The sequence below is a fragment of the Poecilia mexicana genome, unplaced genomic scaffold, assembly GCF_051168715.1.
Source record: "Poecilia mexicana isolate PSO_F unplaced genomic scaffold, ASM5116871v1 scaffold_3, whole genome shotgun sequence".
Lineage (NCBI taxonomy): Eukaryota > Metazoa > Chordata > Actinopteri > Cyprinodontiformes > Poeciliidae > Poecilia > Poecilia mexicana.
Window position 1 is genome coordinate 24,271,345 of NW_028263372.1, and position 20,617 is coordinate 24,291,961.

General features: G+C 37.9%; 1 protein-coding gene and 1 non-coding gene across 2 annotated transcripts in view; both read right to left on the bottom strand.

Moving 5' to 3' along the window:
* csmd1b (CUB and Sushi multiple domains 1b) overlaps positions 1-20,617 on the bottom strand; it is a 436,793-nt gene that overhangs the window by 323,428 nt on the left and 92,748 nt on the right. The window contains exon 2 of the mRNA XM_088004350.1: positions 146-362. Coding sequence (XP_087860476.1) covers positions 146-362 — 217 coding nt within the window. The remainder of the gene's footprint in view (positions 1-145; positions 363-20,617) is intronic.
* trnav-uac (transfer RNA valine (anticodon UAC)) lies at positions 2,527-2,599 on the bottom strand. Its single transcript has one exon. It is a non-coding gene; the product is annotated as a tRNA-Val (tRNA).

Genomic DNA, 20,617 nt, shown 5'->3' on the forward strand with positions numbered 1-20,617 from the left:
AAGGATGCCATATTTTACGTTAACACCAAGCAGACACATTTGCAGGACAAACTCAAACTGTAATCAATAGATTATAAAGCACAGAGGAGGAAGGACAGAAAACAGTAGCAAGAAAGAAGGTAAAAATATCAAAATCACTTCAAACCTCATTTTTAAGTTGCCAGGCGATGGTTGTCCATCGTAGACGGATACAATATCAAAGTCTTCCTCCAGTGCCAGCGTGACAAAGGTTAGCTGTATTCGGTTCCTCTCGCCTGTTATTATCAGCCATGTGCAGTTGGCATAGTTGGGATAGCCATGTGGAAAACCAGGAGACTCTATGGTCCCATTCAGGCCTTGGACTACACCACCACAGGAATCAGCTGGAAGAGAGAGATGAGAACAAATATATTAGGACTTTTTTTTCTTTTTCTTTTTTTTTTTTAGGGAAAACGATTTTCCTACAACACAATATAGAGTCTAGAAATATTCTTATAGTGGTCTTAGCTTATTAGAACAGACTGAAGATTAGTTATAAATCCTTCTTTTTTGTAAAAACGTCAATTGAATTTCACAGGAAAAAACCTGAGCAGAGTTTAATATGTGGTAGATTTAATATTTAAAAAAAATATTTCACAAAAGATATGAATCCAATTTTATCAATTTCCAACATCAATGCTTTATTAAATAACACTAATACTATCTTGTAAGTTTTTACAGAATAAAACATATTTTTTAAGAAGTCACTTGCAACTTAAGACAGGAATTTGTTGTACTGAAGGCAAAAGTACAACACATTCCTCTGAAATGAAGCCTGGAATAAGTTGACAGTGTGGGAAAACAAAAGGTGTCACACTGTGACATGCTGTGCCTCAAGTCTTTGAGGTTTTATTCTCCTCTTTCCCCATATCAACAACCCCTTAAAGCACTTTTCCCTCCCTTCTCCATTATTTCGGCTCTGCTACTTTCTTCTCATGAACGCTCTAAATAGACTTCCATCTGAAGTATAAACGGAGCACGTAGCACACAGTGTGTGTGAGGCAATCCAACATAAAACCCAGCAGTAATTGCATCTAAGATAGTGATGACTATTGATCTAATAACCTGGGGTCAGGGAGAAAACACCTTTCTTTACTCCCACACTCAGGTATTTTGTGCACTCAAGGGGTAACAATCAACTTGGTCACAACCCAGTCACAGAAGTACAATGAAACCCACCAGATCCTTGTAAACGCAATCCAATATCATTTATGAAGATTGCCAAAGGAAGTTAATTACATATTTTGTTACTAGTCAGGTCATAGTTGGTGGTCCTATCATGCACAGCCAGGCCTGTCACAATAAGAAACAAATCAATTACGTGATGAATTAAAACAAACTTTCCATTTGCATGATTTATTGTTTTTCTCTTTCTACCAAAAAACTGGATGACAAAAATCTTAAGTTTGGTGCTTTTGTCTCAGCTAGCACTTTTTTGAAGGAAAATTTTGTTTTTACTCCATTTTATTTGTTGTTTCTGTTGTTTTGTTAATTTATTTAGTATATTTTAAATGTCTGGGTGTTAAATATTAATAAGAATTTAAAGTTTATTGAACCTTGAGAATGTGTTCTTGCATTACTGTGCCATTACCACAGTATTGCTTGAAAATGGTCTCAAAGCAACAATGTTATCGTTTATCACAATAACTTCTTGGACAATTTATTGTCCAGCAAAATTTGTTATCGTAACAGCCCAAAAATGTGAAAGATTTGAAAAATGTGTTTAAATTGTTCTTAGTTGGAAGGAAGGAAGGAAGGAAGGAAGGAAGGAAGGAAGGAAGGAAGGAAGGAAGGAAGGAAGGAAGGAAGGAAGGAAGGAAGGAAGGAAGGAAGGAAGGAAAGGAAGGAAGGAAAGAAAGGAAGGAGGGAGTGAAGAAAGGAAGGAAAGCAGGACTGACGGATGACATATCCACCTCTCACCCTTAAGATAAGCACCAGTTCCCCTGCAGCCCTACATCTATATCAGGGGTGTCAAACTCAATTTCACTGAGGGCCACTTCAGCATATTGGCCCCCTTCAACGGGCCACATTGACGATACAGATCAGGAGTGCATCCCTGCTAAAACACCCCAGACAAAAGGTTGACTTCCCTCATTCAGTTCTGTAGAGGCTTATAATGAGTCGATGGTCCAGGTGTGTTAGAGAAGGAATGCATCTAAAGCTGCAGATGGTAGCTCTGGAAAACTAGACTTGGGCACCCCTAGCATAAATGTATAGAAATATAATGTTAAAAATACATTAAACACCACCTCATATTGTTAAATAACTGATTTTATGTATTGAAGTTTTAAATATTGCATTTGAGTTTCCATGGCCTATAAAATGCTGGGGGGGCCACGAGTTTGATACATGTGCATTACGCCATAGAACTGCCAATTGGTAATTGAATTAAAGTAGCTTCGATTTCAAAGAAGCCTCCATTGAAGTCGATTGGCAAATGAACCATCACAAAAGAGGAAGGCTCTTGTTGTCTCACTGCACCCCAAGAGATGCATAACCAACAAAAACCGTTTCTGTCTGGTTTTGAACCAGAGACCTTTTGCATGTAAAGCAAATGTGATAACCACTACACTACAGAAACTGAACTTCTCTGCTTTGTTTCAGTTTGAGGTTCCAAAGTTGATGATGTGAGATGCAACGCATGAAAATTTCAACTGAGGTTTGCACTCAGATGCCTGGATTCAGAGTACAGACCATGACACCACAGAACCCTTGTTGACCTTTAGTAAACACCTGTGATGAATAGAACATGCAAAATCTGTTTCTGTCTGGTTTCGAACCAGAGACCTTATGCATGTGAAGCAAACGTGATAACCAATACACTACAGAAACTCATGCTCTTTGCAGTGTTCCTGGTAGATGATCCACATTTTGTTAGAGACTAATGTCAACGATGGGCATGGAACAATGTCAAATACTTATACCACAGATCCTCTCAGAGAGCACAGTAACTTGGTGAACAAACTGTCAGAGTTATACTTGTGCCTAATTTCACATTACAGTCCATAAACTAAGCCTGGGATCAAGAAATTGTATTGAAAATGTCATTAGCAGAGACAAATGGTTCTACAGAGACTTGGCTAAATGGCTGTAAAATAAAATCAATACTTACAAATAAAAAATGGTTCAAAAATAAAATTAATACATTAAAATAAAAAATATCTGTGAAATACAATCAACACTTGAAAATTAAAAATGGTTCAAAAATACAATCAACACTTCAAAATACAAAGTCTCTGGAAAATAAAATATTATGTATGTTGTTTTGAAAAACATTAGAATATAAGTTTGTAAGGTAGGTGAGTTAGCTCAGCAGGTTAGAGCACCGTGCTGGTAATGCTGAAGTCGTCAGTTCAAACCCCGTATGGTGCAATTCATGTGTAAGGTCTTTGAGACAATCAACACCTCAAAATAAATAAGGGTTCAAAAATAAAATCAACACGTCACAATAAATAAGGTTTCAAAAGTAAAATCAACACTTTACAATAAATAAGGTTTCAAAAATAAAATCAACACTTTACAATAAATAAGGTTTAAAAAATAAAATCAGCACTTCAAAATAAATAAGGGTTCAAAAATAAAATCAACAATTAAAAATGGTTCAAAAATAAAATCAACACTTCAAAATGTGTCTGTTCAGTCCATAAAATCAATACTTATAAAAAATGGCTAGGAAGCACATTACAAACCTTTTGTTGAAATGGTGCGTTAAATTCAAGTCTCCATTACAGACCAGAGAAAACTAAAGAGAATCCAGCGTTGTGTTAATCCATTTGAGGGCTCCTCAAGTGGATTAACACAACGTTGCATTTATCTTGAGGAAATAAATGACGATGCAAAAGTTAATTAGACTGTAACATGCGCAGTCCGCTGCTCAACCACTGCGGAATTAGAAAGAAACCGCTGGAAGTAACTCATCCAGCGGCTTTAAGAAATGGAGCCTTCTTGGTGTTCGTTACCCAGGAGAGCGGCGCTCTGGAGGAGCTGCTGATGTAACATCTGTCCGTTTCGGAGAAGCGAAACCAACCAAAAAAAAAAAAAACCCTGGTAAAAGCACACACCGGACCGCACAGGGTAAAACACTCACAGAGTTCAGTTGATCTGTTTGGATCAGACAGATCCAACTGACTGATGAATTAGCGCAGATTTTTCTGCAGATGGGAACCAGGAGGAAGTGCGTTCAGACCCCAGCGGGTGAAGTGATGCTAATTTAAGTGAAGTCGCTTAATTTAATTTATTAAAAGTTATTGGGGCCTCAGTCAGTGGTTTTTGTCACTACGAGAAAAATGTAGATACATTTATCTGCTTAATCTGTGAAGGGATCTGGATTCACGGTGAATATTAACTAAACCGCATAAAATGCGACTCAATAGCCGATGTTAATATGATTGTAATCTCACGGATAAAAATAGTACAGGACCGATTTTTTTATGTTGTCGGTCAAGATAACAGACAACAAAAAAAGTCTAGCGCCACCTGCCGCCCTGACACCAACTCACACACATCTTCATTCACAGTCTTACTTGTAAATCGATTTTTCTTTTCTTGGACGTTTTGATGTTAGCTTGTCGATGTCTCAGTTTTATTCACTGGGAAAATCAATAAGCAGCTTGAGGTGACTCTGCTGCTCTCTAGTGGCGAGAAGCCGTAATGTTGGCTGGTAACAATTGGAATGCATTGTGGGAGATGTACACTGCTCAAAAAAATAAACTCAAATAACACATCCTAGATCTGAATGAATGAAATATTCTCATTGAATACTTTGTTCTGTACAAAGTTGAATGTGCTGACAACAAAATCACACAAAAATCATCAATGGAAATCAAATGTATTAACCAATGGAGGCCTGGATTTGGAGCCACACACAAAATTAAAGTGAAATGTTCCCTTTATTTTTTGAGCAGTATAGTTTGTAGTCAATTCGTGCTCAAAACCTATTTTAAGTCAATCATCGGCCTAAAAAATGCTGGGCGGGCCACATAAAATGACATGGCGGGCCACATGTGGTCCGCGGGCCTTGAGTTTGACACATGTGATCTATATGCACGTGCTGCGATGGCTGGATTTTGGTGCATCAATGCATGTGCTTTTATGGGCTTTGGAGTGAAAATACGAGACATTTTGCATGTTTTTCTGTCTTTCTTCATCAAACAGGATCAAAACAATGCTCACCGTAACAAAACAGATGTTCCCATTGGTGTGAAATGGCACAAAATCCACAGAAGCCCATAAATACACAAGCTACTGATCTCTATACACAAGCTAAAACGGACAAGCTGCCAGTTACAGGAAAGCATGTATACATGCGTGTCTCACATGCACATACACAAACTTCAAGCCATCTGGAGTGTCCAGATTAATTTCAGATTGTTCTCCGCTGTCTTTCCAACCCAATTCACCTCTCTCCCCTGTAGTCGTGTTTGTGTTCGTCTCTCGTTCTGTCTTCAGTTGTCTCTCTTTCGCTTTACCATCCCTTCCGCTGCTTGATCCCCCCTCTGCCTCCTCTTGAGCAGATGGGATAAGCAGAATTTAGCAGACACTTGCAGCAAGCCATATTGTAGCACCATACTTAGGGGATTTTAAGAAGTCCATTGCTTAGCTTCTAAGTAAATCTACCATCAAGCTCTTCTCCTGTTTTTCGGGTTTTCTTCAGATGTTTCGCGAGTGTAATTTTTTATTTTTTTTTCAGCACTCAGCATCACCAATGTCAGCTTGTTGTTGCAGCTGAAGAAAGTCTTTCATGTCTGGATTTAAGAACCCTTATTAGTAAAGAGACGGCATGGACTGATTTCAGGTTGCAAAATAATTTTAAAAAGTTATGGCTTCAAACAAAAAATTGCATCAGAGCCTTCCAGTGGTTCATCTCGATTTCAATGAAATCCTAGAGACGTTCCATCATTTTTAGCCGCTCTCTCCTGTAGCTGCAAGCTGTCAGTCAGCTGTATGTGATATCAGTGGGGAGGTAAACTGTCTGGAAACACTGTAATTTGTTTTGGTTGTAAAACCACAGATTTGTTTTGGCTGCCAGAGGAGCACAGTCCCCCACTCTTTAGTTAACACTAAACTGAGAAATACCTCTGGCAACTTTCTACAAGTTATCTGAGATATCTGTCAAATAAATAAACAGCCTATCTGCCACTGAGGAAGGTCATTCATTTATACTACATGTGTTTACCTTGTCTCTAATGTTACTTTACAAAAAGCTAAATCTCATCTTAGAACAAAAATGCCATATTCTGCACAATATGGATGTTTTTTTTAGAACCATTAATAAATGTAACTATATATTCTTTTTGTCTATGGATCCACTTTACATATTAATTGTTTAAAAAATATATAAATATCTTATAAAACATGCACGTTAACACTGTCTTCAAAAGCACTAAAGATTCGTCTCAAAATGTCAAAGAATTATCTTAAAAAATAGGTGAACATGTATTTGAGCAGAAGCAAAAACAGCATTATTTTTGTTTTTAAATTACAGCAATTAGGTCATCTTACAAATCTGTGCTTGTTAATGTTTAAATGAATTTCAATCAATGTATGACATTGGTTTGAAGCTCACTGCACAGTTCTACTAAAATCACATGTCGTCTTTGAGATGTTTTAAAGGTTCAAATTGTTTTATGTTTATCTCGTTTTGCTGGCGTATAGCTCACGACTCTCTTTTAGATTTTTAATCTCAGATTTTTTCTTCCTCATTACATAAAGTTTACAAACAAAATGATAAGTTAACACAAAATTTCACAGTATAAAACTAAACAACTGTGTTTTTTGGATGACTAGATTGATTTGTGCCACCACTACAAAATCTAATAAAAATGTTTTGGAGAGGCAACCATGACGCACCTGCGGATGGAGGCCAAACATTAACCAGTCAGTTAATGTTTGGTGACCTTTCACCCGGTAAACAGCAAACCATAAACAAGCTCAATTTTCTCTGGCCAAAATAGGCACACTCTGCTGTTTGGATCATTACAATTTGACAAGTGAGAAAATGATCTGAATAGAAAGTCTGCACACTTTTTGTCTGATGACGTGTTGCAGTCGTAAAATAGATTAAGAAATGGTACTGGCGTTCCAATGATTTACCCTCTGTCAGTAGTTTTTATTTTCTACCTTACATGCCCCTTTTCTTCTTATGATATTAAACATCAGATGAACAATTTTTTTTTCATTTGCTCCTTTTTTGTTTAGTTGCTTCACTTGGACAAAATAGTCCATCTGAGCTATTAACAGGTAAGAAATGGAGAAAGGAAAAGTGCTCAATGTGAGCGACAGCAAACAATCTTTGTGTCTGAAAGATGAGTGTGAAATAGCCCTCTCCGAACACATGCAGATAAAAGTGTGCTGTCATGAGCACATGAACACTCAGGCTGCAGACATGAATTCATACACAGCATACGGTCTGCACCAGTCTTCACTAAAACACAGGGCTAAACACTGGTTGACATGCAACAGCTGCAACTTTGGACCCAACAGATACCCAGCATTGTATTGTGAAAGGAAGTTCAAAAGCAATAGATAAATAAATATAACTAATCTATCAGGTTGTGCCTTGAACACATTTTCTGTTGCTTTATAGATATGCAGGCAATGGGGAGTTGGCCTTCGTGAGAAGGTGCCTCTCTTGTGTGCTACGGAGAGTAGGGAGACTGCACAGCATGTTATCCTGAATCTCATGTTTTTACTTTAATTGTTTAGGAAGTGGCAAGTAGATAGGCCAGCCCAGGTCGCCATTCATGTAAAAACCACCACCAGTCAGCAAACAAACCAAAGCAACTTGACACCAAGCCTTCTGCAATTAAAAATTAACTTCTGTTCAACCACTCTGACTAGCCAGATGTGGCGTCTACAAAGAGTTTTTGGATTAATCTGTGTTTCGCGCAGGCTGTTAAATTTCTGTTGCTGAGATAAAGCAAAAGAGGTGAGGTGCCCGAATAGAACCTGACCACAAGGTCCCCCGACTCATAAATCAAACGCTTGCCTCTTCTTTCCACAGCGTCCTGGGCCACAAATCAAATGCATCTTTCCAAGTTACGCAGTGGAGAACTATTGACTGCAGTGATTCAATACTGGCAATGAAAAAGTAGAGAGGAGAGGACAGGACATGAGAGGACAGGAATCTGCTGTCTGTTTTTCTGGTGCCATTGTTTTATCTTCCTCATCCCCTCCATAAACCCATCCCCCTTCTTTTGTCTCAACCCCATCCTTGTATTCATTATCTCTGAGTCAAAATCATTGTTTTTGTGCCATGTTATGTTTATCTGTGCCCCCCCACACACACACCCCTCCATTTCCCCACTCAATCTATCTGTCCCCATCTGAGCCCCTGACCATCGACTCTTTATTACATCCATATTATCACCAACTTTATTTCAATGCATCTCTTCCTGCTTGCTGCTCAGTGTCTCCATCTCCATTGCCCCTGCTGTTGTCGTCCCTCCTCTCCTCTTCCTACCTTTGTCCTGCTCATCCCCTTATCCCTCCTGTTCTCCCCGCATTCTACTTTCACCACAATTATCTCTGTATTAGTCTCATCGCATCTCTCCCTAAGTGTCATTATGTTTCCTCCTCGCTGCCTTGCTATTATTATCTCCATGTCATATTGCCTCGCTCCTGGTGTCATTATATCTTTCTCCTGTGTTTCCTCTCTTATCCTGCTAGTGTTGGGTTGTTTTTATTCCACCCACTCACCTGCTATATTTGTCACACAATGAACAAATACCACAACCTCTCTCTGTCTGTCTTTTTCTCCAATTTCCAGCACTTGCACTCTCTGGCAGTCCACCGTCAAGCTGTTTAAAACATGGGCAACTGCAGTTTGGTCTGGGGCATTTAGGGTGCTCACCTTGGGTAAAAGCAGGTCTTCACCATCTAATGTAAGTGTATATTAGACTAAAAATAGTTTGAAGAACTATATTAACTTACAGACAATTGCAGGTAAAATTAAATGCTTTAAAAGCATGAGTTCACAATTTTTGCTTTGTTTGATGGAATATCAGAGTGGAAGTACTGTGAGACAGTCCTAAAGTTTATGTTGGTGAAACTAAACTTATAAACTTTATATCTCTCCAAAGCAAGTTGCATTGTTGCTGGTTTTCAACCTCTGTCACTCCCTGTTTGACATATTTTAACTCTGTTCCAGTGTGCATTAAATGTATAATTTAGGACATGTAATCTATTTGTTCTAGGGGTGCTATTTTGTCTAAAATAAATCTCTATAGTTTATGCAAAGTTCAACTTTGTTTTCAGTATTTTAATTCTTTTTTACATCAAACACTTTGTGAAATCTGTGTGCCACTGTGGTATTTTACACTATTACATTTTCTTCTAAAGTTTCGCCTTAGCGTCTTTTCACTTTGAATATACACAAAAGATATGGAAAGTCTTTGTTTCTCATTATGTCCCAATTTCCAAATTTGATTTGGAACCAAATCAAATTTGAACAACGAGTGATTAGCAAATTTGTTTTACGAAAATTGTTAAAACTTACAAGTGAAATAATTTGCACTTTATTCCTACATAAAGTGCATGGCTGAACATAAAGATTTTTGGAAGTCAAGCACTCCAACTTTAGAAAAATGTAATTACTTTTCATGCCTCAAAAAACAAACATCTCCCTTTACACAACAGTAAGGAAACAATATAGACTGGACCTAAGTTGTAATAAGACACTGGTACAACAAACCAACTGAGGTAAAGAAAAAGGGACATTTTTAAAAAAGGGACAAATCAATGTGAAAATGGCTGCATCTACAATTAGTCATTCGTCTCAACCTAGCTACCCTTAAAATTTGTTTTATTTTTTTAATCTTTAATTTTCAGTCTAAGTTTTAAAAGGTATTTTCAAATCCACGCAATGCACAACATTTTCTGCTTTATAAAAGAAGCATTTTCCTTTGAACATTGTAATTATTAATGTATAGTGTTACAGCTGCATGCTATGTTGTGCTGTGAAAATAAGTTGTGTACTGTATCGACTTGCCGGTCTTTCCACAGCCAGATCGAAGTTCAGAGTTTGAAATTAGCAGATCTTTGTCACTAAAGCCTTCCACACCCCTTGTGATCGTTAGCGCTCTCATTAGGCATACAGGCCTCCGTGGTTGGAAATTAGCTGGACTATTATTTTTGTTTTTGTTTCTTAATCTTAAGCGCATGATTTATAACTCAAAAACAAAAGTGTAATTTGATCGCTGGGGCACTGTTAAGTGGACCTGCAGTAGGTGGTAGTTGGGTGAGGGAGAAAGTCTGTGTTTTCACCAGCCACATGATAAGCTTTTGATATCAAGAGCCATTTATCATGCTCAGTTTGACTCATCCCCATACACACAAAAAGGACACATACAAAGAGTGGCCCCAGAAGAATCAAGGCTACCTCGGGAGTAAATCCCAAACACTGTCACCATGGAATAGGGGTTGCTGTCTGAGATAGCACAGATTGGTGAGGATTGATGATGTGTGAGTGTGTGTGTAGCCTTGTTTTTGAAACAGTGTAAGGACCATTTTCCTAACAAATACGACGTTATGGGGACCGACTGCTCCTTATGCAGCCCAAAGCCCAAACCGCATAAGAATAAGTGCTGTTATAGGGTTAGGGCTTAGCTTTGAATTGAGTTTGTTAGGTTTAGGGTTAGGCATGTACTAGTAATAGTTAGCTTTAGGGTAAGGGTTAGGCTATGTAAAATGAAAAAAAATGAATGGAAGTCAATGCAAATTGCAGATAAAGATAGAAAGACATAAAATCAATGTGTGTGCATCTGTGTGTGTGCGTGTGTGTGTGTGTGTGTGTGTGTGTGTGTGTGTGTGTGTGTGTGTGTGTGCGCACGTGCATATGCGTGTGTGTGTGTGTGTGTTTTTGCTTGTTTTGCACATTTTAAGCATAAATTTGTAAAAAGCAAAAATGTAAAATTTCATAAATGAAATCAGAGAATGATGTCATAAGAGGGAAGTAAAAAAAATCTACAACCTTTCTAAAGCTTGACACAATGAATGACAATCAGAGGTGGTAGAGTACCAGAAAATTGTACCCAACTAAGAAGTCAAAGTTTTGGATACAGACAATAGAACCTGGTTGGTTGGTTGGTTGGTTGGTTGGTTGGTTGGTTGGTTGGTTGGTTGGTTGGTTGGTTGGTTGGTTGGGTGCAGAAAGAAATACTATACGCTGTCATTAAATAATCTAAGAACCATAGGATAAAAGAGGAGGATAATATAAAGATTACCGGTTCCAAAACCATGGTGCGCTTTGAAACCAATAACTGACACATGTTTAGTTCTCATTTTAAGAGCTATTTGCCATTTCTATTTCTGTAAAGTCAAACATTATTGATCCATTTGGCAATGTCACTTTTAAAGCTCTATAACAAACTAGGGTTCCCATTTCATCTGGTCCTTTAAGTAGCAATTCATGATCGTTAAGCCACGTGTGGGAAGTCAAAACTGGTCTAATCACTGATCAAATCTTTAATTTGAGATAGTGTGTCTTGCGGTTTCTGATTAAAAAGTCACACTCTTTGGAGTGTTTTTATCCCTCAGCAACTCCTTGTTGAAGCAGCTAACTTTATAGCTGCTCTGTGCTCCACCATGTTTACCAGCCATTTCATAACGTCGTCTGTATGTCGTAAAAAAAAGGTGTGTCCTTGAAAACAGCTGCCTATGGCTGCTGGAGATGACACCATGAGAGCAAGTAACTGTGAAGCATAGCAGTAAAAATGCTGGCCTCAGTGCTAACAATGACCTAATAAATGCTATTGAGGAAAAACTTTAGAGCCAAGCAGAGATTCCCTGAGTTCCTGTGCAACATTGTATATTAATCATTGTGAATATAGAAGCAAAACAAGAAGATTGACAAAAACATATCAATGATTTTTTGTAATCTGAACGTATTCCCTGTATTTATTTTTTTTGATGGTTGAATGACCAAGCTCTCACAGACTTTTGTCCATCTTGTGGGGATCCGTACTGGAGCCGGTGAAGGTTAGCCTATCCGGAGCCATAAAACCAGATTAGATGTGACAGTAAAAATCACTGATTCCCAACAGCATTTTTTTAGTGACAGGTTGTATTTACCTTATTGTGGAGATAAGCTTTTAAATTCCTCTGCAAGCTTCAAGCTTCAAAGGTTGACCTATAAATACGCCACACGCACATTCGGCCCAAACGCGCACACACACACACACACACACACACACACACTCCAGCAGAAATGCTGCCGCTCGAGGAGGGGTGGGAATATCAAATTCATGAACTCAGCAATCTGCCGAACATGGGTTAAAGCAAGACAAACAAAATGGGTGCAGTGAGCAAGTGGAGGTATGTTTGCAAAACGTGTGTGTGTGGGGGTGTGTGTGTGTGTGTGTGTGTGTGTGCGTTTGTTGTAATACCTTGTGGGGACGATTTTCCTGACATATACTACGTTGTGGGGACCAATTGCTCCTCGTGGGGACCGGAGCCTGGTCCCCACGAAGGGAAACCTGTTTTTGGGTCAGGGGTCAGAGTTAGGACTAAGGCATGAATTGAGTTTTGGTTAGGGTTAGGGTTAGGTATGTGATGGTTAGGGTTAGGAAAACGGTAAAGGTAAGGCTTAGGCTGTAGAAATGAATGGAAGTCAATAGAAAGTTCCCACAAAGATAGCAAAACAAACATGTGTGTGTGTGTGTGCGTGGGTGTGTGTGTGTGTGTGTGTGTGTGTGTGCGCGCGTGCATATGCGTGTGCATATGCGTGTGTGTGTGTGTGTGTTTTTGCTTGTTTTGCACATTGGATGTTTCTGTGCAGACATGTGGCCTTGGATGCATAAGGAGCGTCTCTGTGATAAACTGTGCCGTAATGCTGAGTTGTTCTAATATACTATAAGCTACAACTAATGGTCAACAGTGGGTCAATCTGTTATTGCTGACAGAACACAAATGCAGCACTGAAGACTCCTACAATTTCCCTTCAGCATTTCCTTTCATCTGTATTCTTTGTTTTGTTTTTTCCTGTTTTTTTTTCTCTCTCCCCTCACACCATCTTTAATCTTCTCCCCTTCTCTACAAAGATATTTTCTCTGACAGTTGAAATCAATCGCTTGTTTCATCTGACAATAACACGCTTTCTGCTGCAAACAGTCAAACAAATGAAAGCAATTCTCTTGCCTAATCCCGATGACAAGAAGCAAGGGCTATTTCCTCTCTTCTAAATAAAAACAAGTTGCTGATCTTTTCCATCAAAGGGAACAGGCTTGCTTTGGCTTACATAAACCTTAATAGCTTTTGTCAAAATTTTAATTGGAATTGTTTGAAGTAAAGTTCTGTGTTTTCGTATTAAAGCATCGTGTTCAGCTTTGATTGTCAAGGCAGAACATTTCCATATGCATTTTAATTTCTTTACTTATAATGTCAGGAAAAAAGGACGATTATAAAGAATATAAAAGACAGTAAAGCAGCATAAACTGGTGATTATATTTAACATTTGTTTAAAATAAATGTGCTACCAATATGTCACAAAAGATCATGTGAATACACTTCAAAGAATTAAGTTCTGGGAGCGGTTTGTGTGTTTGCGCTTGAATACGTCTCTCTATTTGCAGCCAATCATGACATGCACTTCACAGTGGAAAAAATTCAAAGTCAAGTTATACATTCTCAGAGGAATCAGACACTCTGTAGTCAGGTGTTTTCCTTTATAACGTTATAATTTATAGCATAAAATTCAAATATTCTGGCTGTTAAAACGGGTTCTTCAAAAGTAACAATACCCCTTACTATCTTTTTCATTTTCTTGATGTTACAATCACAAACCCCAGAATGTTTTTGTTGCAATTTGTGACATATTAATTGCTGTCTTAAGTTAAAACAAATATTAGTCAAAAATGTTTAGCTTGGATTTCCATCCAGCTCCTTCTACTTTCTGGTCTGAATGGAAAGCGCTGTGTGTAGGATCACAATACCCTCAACACCATAAAGCATGGTGACGGCAGCATCATCCTTTGGGGATTGGCTCCTTCAGCCGGAACAGAAAGATTGGCTCAGAGTTTCAATAGTGCCAAACACAGAGCAATACGAGAAATATAAACCTTTGATGAAATTTGAAGACAAATGATGACTGGCACTTCGCATCCAACCTGAAAAAAAAAACCTTTATATTTCAATCGGTCTCTGAATGTGAAAACCTGGAAGAGTTGCCCCTTTACAATTGGGAAACTGTCAATGCAACCTTTTTGGACCTAAATATTGACATTTCAATTAAAAGGCATGAGTGTATTATGTTTTACAAAGAAGCTACTGTGGCAGAAATTATACTTTTAATCCTGGTTTATAAAAGCCTTAACCACGACACATTGTATCTAAACTGATGACTGGCTTTAAGTAATGCAGCTGTAAATAATTCAACTTACTTTCTCCAGTGAAATAAATTGGCCTCTGTCACTTCTAGTATTTACCTAATCTGTTACACCTGCAGTGCCTCTGTATTTTACAACCCTAGTCAAGCTTTAATAAAGGCGTTCGTTTTTTTTCCCCCTTTTTTTTTCCTGTTTAGGTCTCAAGAGTTTATTGCACATTATGGATTTTTGTGTTAGCTTTGTATATCAGAGAAGGAGAGACAAGAAAGTGAAAGAGTGATTATTAGAGCAACAAATGAACGGGCCTGCGCAGCCAAAATGGATGCAATGCTTTCACACAGACAGAAAACCACAGCAGCTGCTTGATCTGTCCAGATTTATGAGCACACATCCATGCATGTTTAGATCTAATTTTCACAAAAGAATTTGCTGCAAAGGAACATGTCATGTTTGCTTGAGATACCTACATGTCTTTCAAATGCTAAAACATACTTCCAAATAGACAAGGGCTCAGAAATCCAGGGTAAACTCTTATGCTAAAATGATGCTTAAACATGAACCATAGAGCAAAAACCTTGAGTAAAAACAATAAAGTTTAACATAAACATTTAAAGTAAGATGCATAGCATTATTTAATCTAAAGGACATGCTGCTGATAAATCTCCAGATGTAGTTTTTAAATCTAGTCCTAATGTGTGGCACTCCACTCCCACAGCATGATGGTGCCACCATCATGTTCTTCTTCAGTTTCTACGGCATGATTGTGCATCTTTGTCACAAACATAAATATTTACAAACAGGAAAATGTTTATTTATTCTAGATAATGGAAAAGTGTGTTTATTTTTATTTTAATCTGCTAGTGCAAAGTAACAGGTTGAGGAGAAAAATGTTTCTTTGGTCTTTTTCTTAAACAACTGCAAAAAAAAAAAAAAAAAAAACTCCAGTCTTTCCAACCTTTTCTTTGGCATTTGATTAAATGGTAAATGGACTGAACTTATATAGCGCTTTTCCAGTCATTTTGACCTCTCAAAGCGCTTTACACTAGAGTCACATTCACCCATACATTTATACACCGATCCGTAGGCAATTTGGGGATAAGTGCCTTGGCCAAGGGCACATCGATATGTGGCAGGAGGAAGCTGGAATCGAACTGGAATCGCCCCATTAAAAGACTTTAAACAATAAAATGCTATAAAAACTGTGGTTTTAAACAGTAACTTAAAATATTCTCAGTAGCAATAACCAGTGTGTGTCCATTGCTAACTAGTAAAACATTTACTAATCATAAAAACAATTTTACAAGTGTCTACATGTTTTGTGGCCAAACAGAGTCCTCTGAATCAACTTTGGCAAAACTGGGAGATATGGTATTCATCCAGTTCCTCCTGCTTCAGGTTTGCTTTTTTTCTGGACATTAAAGAAACATTACATGGGATCATTCCAGACTTAACTACTTTAAACACCTGCTTTCATCTCTAGGGCTCACAGTAACGTGATGAGCCCTGAAACCCACAAGAAGGAACATGACAACCACTCAGAACTAATAATAGTTTTAGGAAGAATAATAAGTCTTAAACTCTTCATCTTTAGAAAAATACATATTTCATTTACCCAACAGTTCAGAACATTGTTCACAAAATTTCTGACATTTCTTAATACTTTCCCGGGAAATACTATAACTTCCTACTCAAACAAATCACAGTGGGCTTTTGCTTTATAAACACCTTTAAGCTGCAAAATTTATTAGTGAAAGAATATGTATTTCAGAACATTTCTTATTTAGTTAGTTTTCTTGCATTTTAAATATTAGGTACTTTAAAGTGTGAAAGTTGTGGCAAATTTATTCTCATGGTCCAAAGTGTCCAAGTATATTGGTGAGATGCTTCTCATATGATATCAGCAAACATAATGTCATGGTGGAGCAGTTTTCTGACAGCAGACTCAGACTCTGTTGTATATTTGCTTGGGGCCAGTGGATAATTTGCTGCCTGCATGGGTTCAATAACGCTGCATCTTGCAGTGCTTCTCTTATGTCTGTGCTTATTCATTTGCCTCTCCAATTTCAGGAAGAGAGCACGAATTAGGTGGGGTCAAAAATTACTTGCTGTTAAGATGATAAGTCATGAAAAAAATTATTTCTGCCTGCGTCTGTTTGGACCAAATTTTAATTTAAATATGTCCTCTACTGCATTTTACTATATATGCAAGTAATATGAATAGTGATTATGTAAGGCTTGATTTTGTAATTTTCCTTTATGAAAAACCTGCACATTCATTTATGAGAAAAGCTTTTATAATCTTTGAAGGAGGGGCGGGGGGTTATGTCAAAATGACTTTCTGAGCTTCGTATTATGTTATAATGTTATTCCCTCACCAAAAAATGACCTGGAGTGTTGCTTTGATTATTTCATGTTTGAGAAACCCTGGAATCTCCTGTGGGAGCCATTCAGGGGGTGCCTAAACGCTTGATCACAGAAAACACTGTTTATTTACTTAAAGCTCCTCCATGGAGTTGCAGTCCCCAGAAGAGCACCCCTCACCCACATCCTCCCTACACATCTCCCCCAGAATAGAGACGGCAGCAATTAGCAAACACCTGGTGGAACTGTGCATCTGCTGAGTTCGTCATATGGACCACTTCTATGTCCAACGCTCCTCAGAACGGTTGTAAACAGCAGCATGAAGGAGCATTAATGTGATGCTGAAGGATGGGTGTCGGAAAGAGAAGGACCTTCTTAAAGAGGCAAGGCGTCAAACTGCAAAGTCAAATTTCTTTGTTTTAATACGTACAACTGACGGTAATACGGGTGCACCGATTGCAGTTTTCTGGCTGCAATCCAGAAAACTGGATTGCAGCCAGATTACCGATCTTTTAAAAACCTTAGCCTGCCTTAGCCTGCCGATTCTGATTGTGTTTTTTGTCTGAAATGTTGCTCAATATAGCAAGAAAGTTGTTGAGTTGGCAACAGTGAGGTCACTATTGATAACTGTAAAAGTCCAGACATAAGTCGGTGGGACGGTCTGTCAGTCAAACCTTTCTTACCGGAGAGCAAAAGAGGACAGTGGTTGATTCTTTGCCAAGCTAGATAAGATCGGTGGATAAGATCACCCACATATGTAAAAATCGTCCGATCTCCCAAAATTAAGGAAATTGGCTGGCCGATAAATCGGTGCACCTTTAGATGGTAACATGGTTAATTTATTGTGCAATAAAATCACACTATGTGCCTGGAATCACATAGTACTGCTCCTTTAAACTCTGCAGAGCTTTCACCGATAAGGATCCTCAGTTGACTGCATGTTTGAGACAAATTTTCAAAGTAGGAAAGCCGAGAAATATTTTCTATTATCTATTATCACATCAACACATATCTGTGGGAAGCAGATATAGCTGCACATTACTAATAATAAGTTGTTCATCTTAGTCCAGCTCTTTGTGAATCTAAGGGTTCACTGCTGGAGGCCTGCAACCTCTTGTCCTGACATTACACCAAATCCTGTCAGTTATGGGCAAATGCACTCCAATTCAATAAATCTCAAACACAATATTTGGTACCTTCTGAGGAAGGAAAGAAGGGGAGGCTGAAACAAAGAAAACAGAGTATAAGTGGAACATAAAGAGGAAGAACGGAGAAAAAAGTTTTATCTCAATGTGAGAAGACAGAAAAGATAGAAAAAGAACACAAAGAGTGAAACCCCCTTTTGCCATCTCACACGGAGAAATAAAAACTTGTGTAGTTACCAGGGAGGATGCTTTCATCCTGGTGTTTCTATAGCAACAGTTACCATTTTACTGAGAGAAGATATTATTATGCAACATGTAAGAAAAAAAAACACAAAATGCTAAAAACAATTTGATAGGTGTGATGATTACATGTTTGTTGCACTAAAGCAAAAACTCATTAACAGTAGACAATTTTATTTAAAGAATTATCTTGAGACATTTTATTTAAATTATAGAATGTGAACAAAATTAAAAAAAAAATATATATATATATATATATATATATATATATATATATATATATATATATATATGTATCACCATATGCTTTTTGAAGAATTAGGAAGCTACAACAGAAAAAAGCTTCTGATCCCAGCCAACAAAAGAGGGCTGAGACTTCAGAGAGGACCAGCAGCAGGTTTTATACCTGTACCAACTCATACCAAGTTGTATTACCTATGCTGAAAAGTTTTCTAAAAACACACAGATGCACACTATTGAGGCAAAAACTTTTTTTTGTTTTAGACAGTTTTTTTTTTCCATAGTGTCTCACATTTGTCGCTTTAAGTTTTATTGTGACTATGCTTCTTGTCTACTACATAATAAATACATAAATACATGAATAAATAAATTAATAAAAGTTGCATCACTTCGCTAAGATAGCAACAATGTTTTTTGTGAGCCATACAAGCCAAGAGCTGCCTGCTTTTTCCTATCTTTTACTCATGTTGGTGTATCTGACGCCCCATTAAAGGTAGATTCAAATGTGAAGAAGTTGAGAATTTTCCGAAACATCAACTTCTGTCAAATCTATATGTAGCCTATTTCTCATTTGCAATACATCCTGTTGCATACTTAGAATGAATGATGTACAATTGACAATGTGATTGACAAATTTTATTTTTCTTATGACAGACTTAATCGTTGCTTGACCACTTAAGTTTGAGCCAACTGGCATTACAAACTAACTTAATTGTAATGCAACTGGGATTCGACTGGAATGTATATAATCTGTCTTTACAGCTAGATTGATTTGAAAAATTTGTTACTATATGAAATAGATCAGTTTGTTTTGAGACGTCTTGTTGTAAGCCAGATTTGTATAAATAAACTCAGTAATTTGACTACAAAATGTTGCCGTTTTAGGAAAACAGACTGATGCAAAAAGGTTTATCCAAAACTTGAGGTCATCCGTCATCGACGGCCTGCTTGTGTGCGTCCATGTAGGTAAAATCACACTCGCAGCTCTTTAACTAGCTGCGTCATGTTCATGCGTGATTTAGAGACCTATTTTAAACAGAGGCACTGAGGATCATTAAACTCAATGGATGCTCCATTTTGCCTTTAGCACATCCCATGACAACACAAATGCTGTCAACTCCTTTGCATAACCTTTGTTGTTGCTGTAGTAATTGCCGATTAAGAGTCTGTTAGAAAAACAAGAATAAGCCAAGCATGGAGGCTGAAACTGAGAGACGGCGTCAGAGGATGGCAAAGGAAAGTAAAGAAAATGAGAAATAAAACAATCCTGTATCTGAAAAGTGGGGCGGAGAAACAATGGGCAAATTAGACAATGAAATTACAGATTGTCAGAATCAACTACTGCCAATGACAGGCTATTGTAATTAGTTTATTAGAGAAAGAGCAATCATATAAGTATTCATATCTAGATTTAATAGAATTTATTAAAGAATTCCAACAAGAACACATGCATTCACCTGCTCTCACATCAATATTTAAATATTAAAGTACATAAAGTCTAGTATCAAGTGTCAAACAGTTTTAAAGAAAGTGTAAACTTCCAAACAGTCACATCGTGGCTCAAACAAAAACAGCCAAAAGCGGCTCGCTTCAGCCTCCCTGTGAGTTTTGGTCTCAGAGGGGTTCAACTCCTGAAGAGCCTGACGTCCTGTCACCATGGCCACCCTGAGTATTATGCATGAAGCCCACATTAATTTGAATCTCCACGCACACAAAACTTTCTGCTGCCTTTGTTGGTTTTCAGGAAGAGGCACAATCCCTTGGTGAAAATAAAAACAAACATTTATTCATCTGTTATAATCACAAGGCTATTTTAATGTCAATTGATTGACAACAAAGGGACTGGTACTTAAAAAAAATATAAAACTGAACATATGAATTAATTGAACGGTCATTAATAATAGGAAGCACCAGGAGGGATTTCTACTTGGAAAGAGACAGACCCAGGTCACTTGGAAATCCGATACGTATCCGATTCAAATGTGACCTAACGTCCAGGTCGCGTTCATCCGACCTGAACGTCATTGATACTCGACAAACGTCACTATTCTGCGTCCTGAATGTGTAAGCGGGAAGAAAAACAACAACCATAGCGAACTGTAATGAGGATTAAGATGTTAATATGCTGCTCCGGTCGGACAACAACTTCAAATATGTAAGCTAAGCTCCACCGTTAGCATCCGTGTTTACTTCCGCGAACACTGAGCACTTCTTCTTTTTATGGCGGTTGGCAAAACACTGAGAACGCTGACGCTATTGCGCCCTCTACTGCGCATGCGGGACATTTTCAGG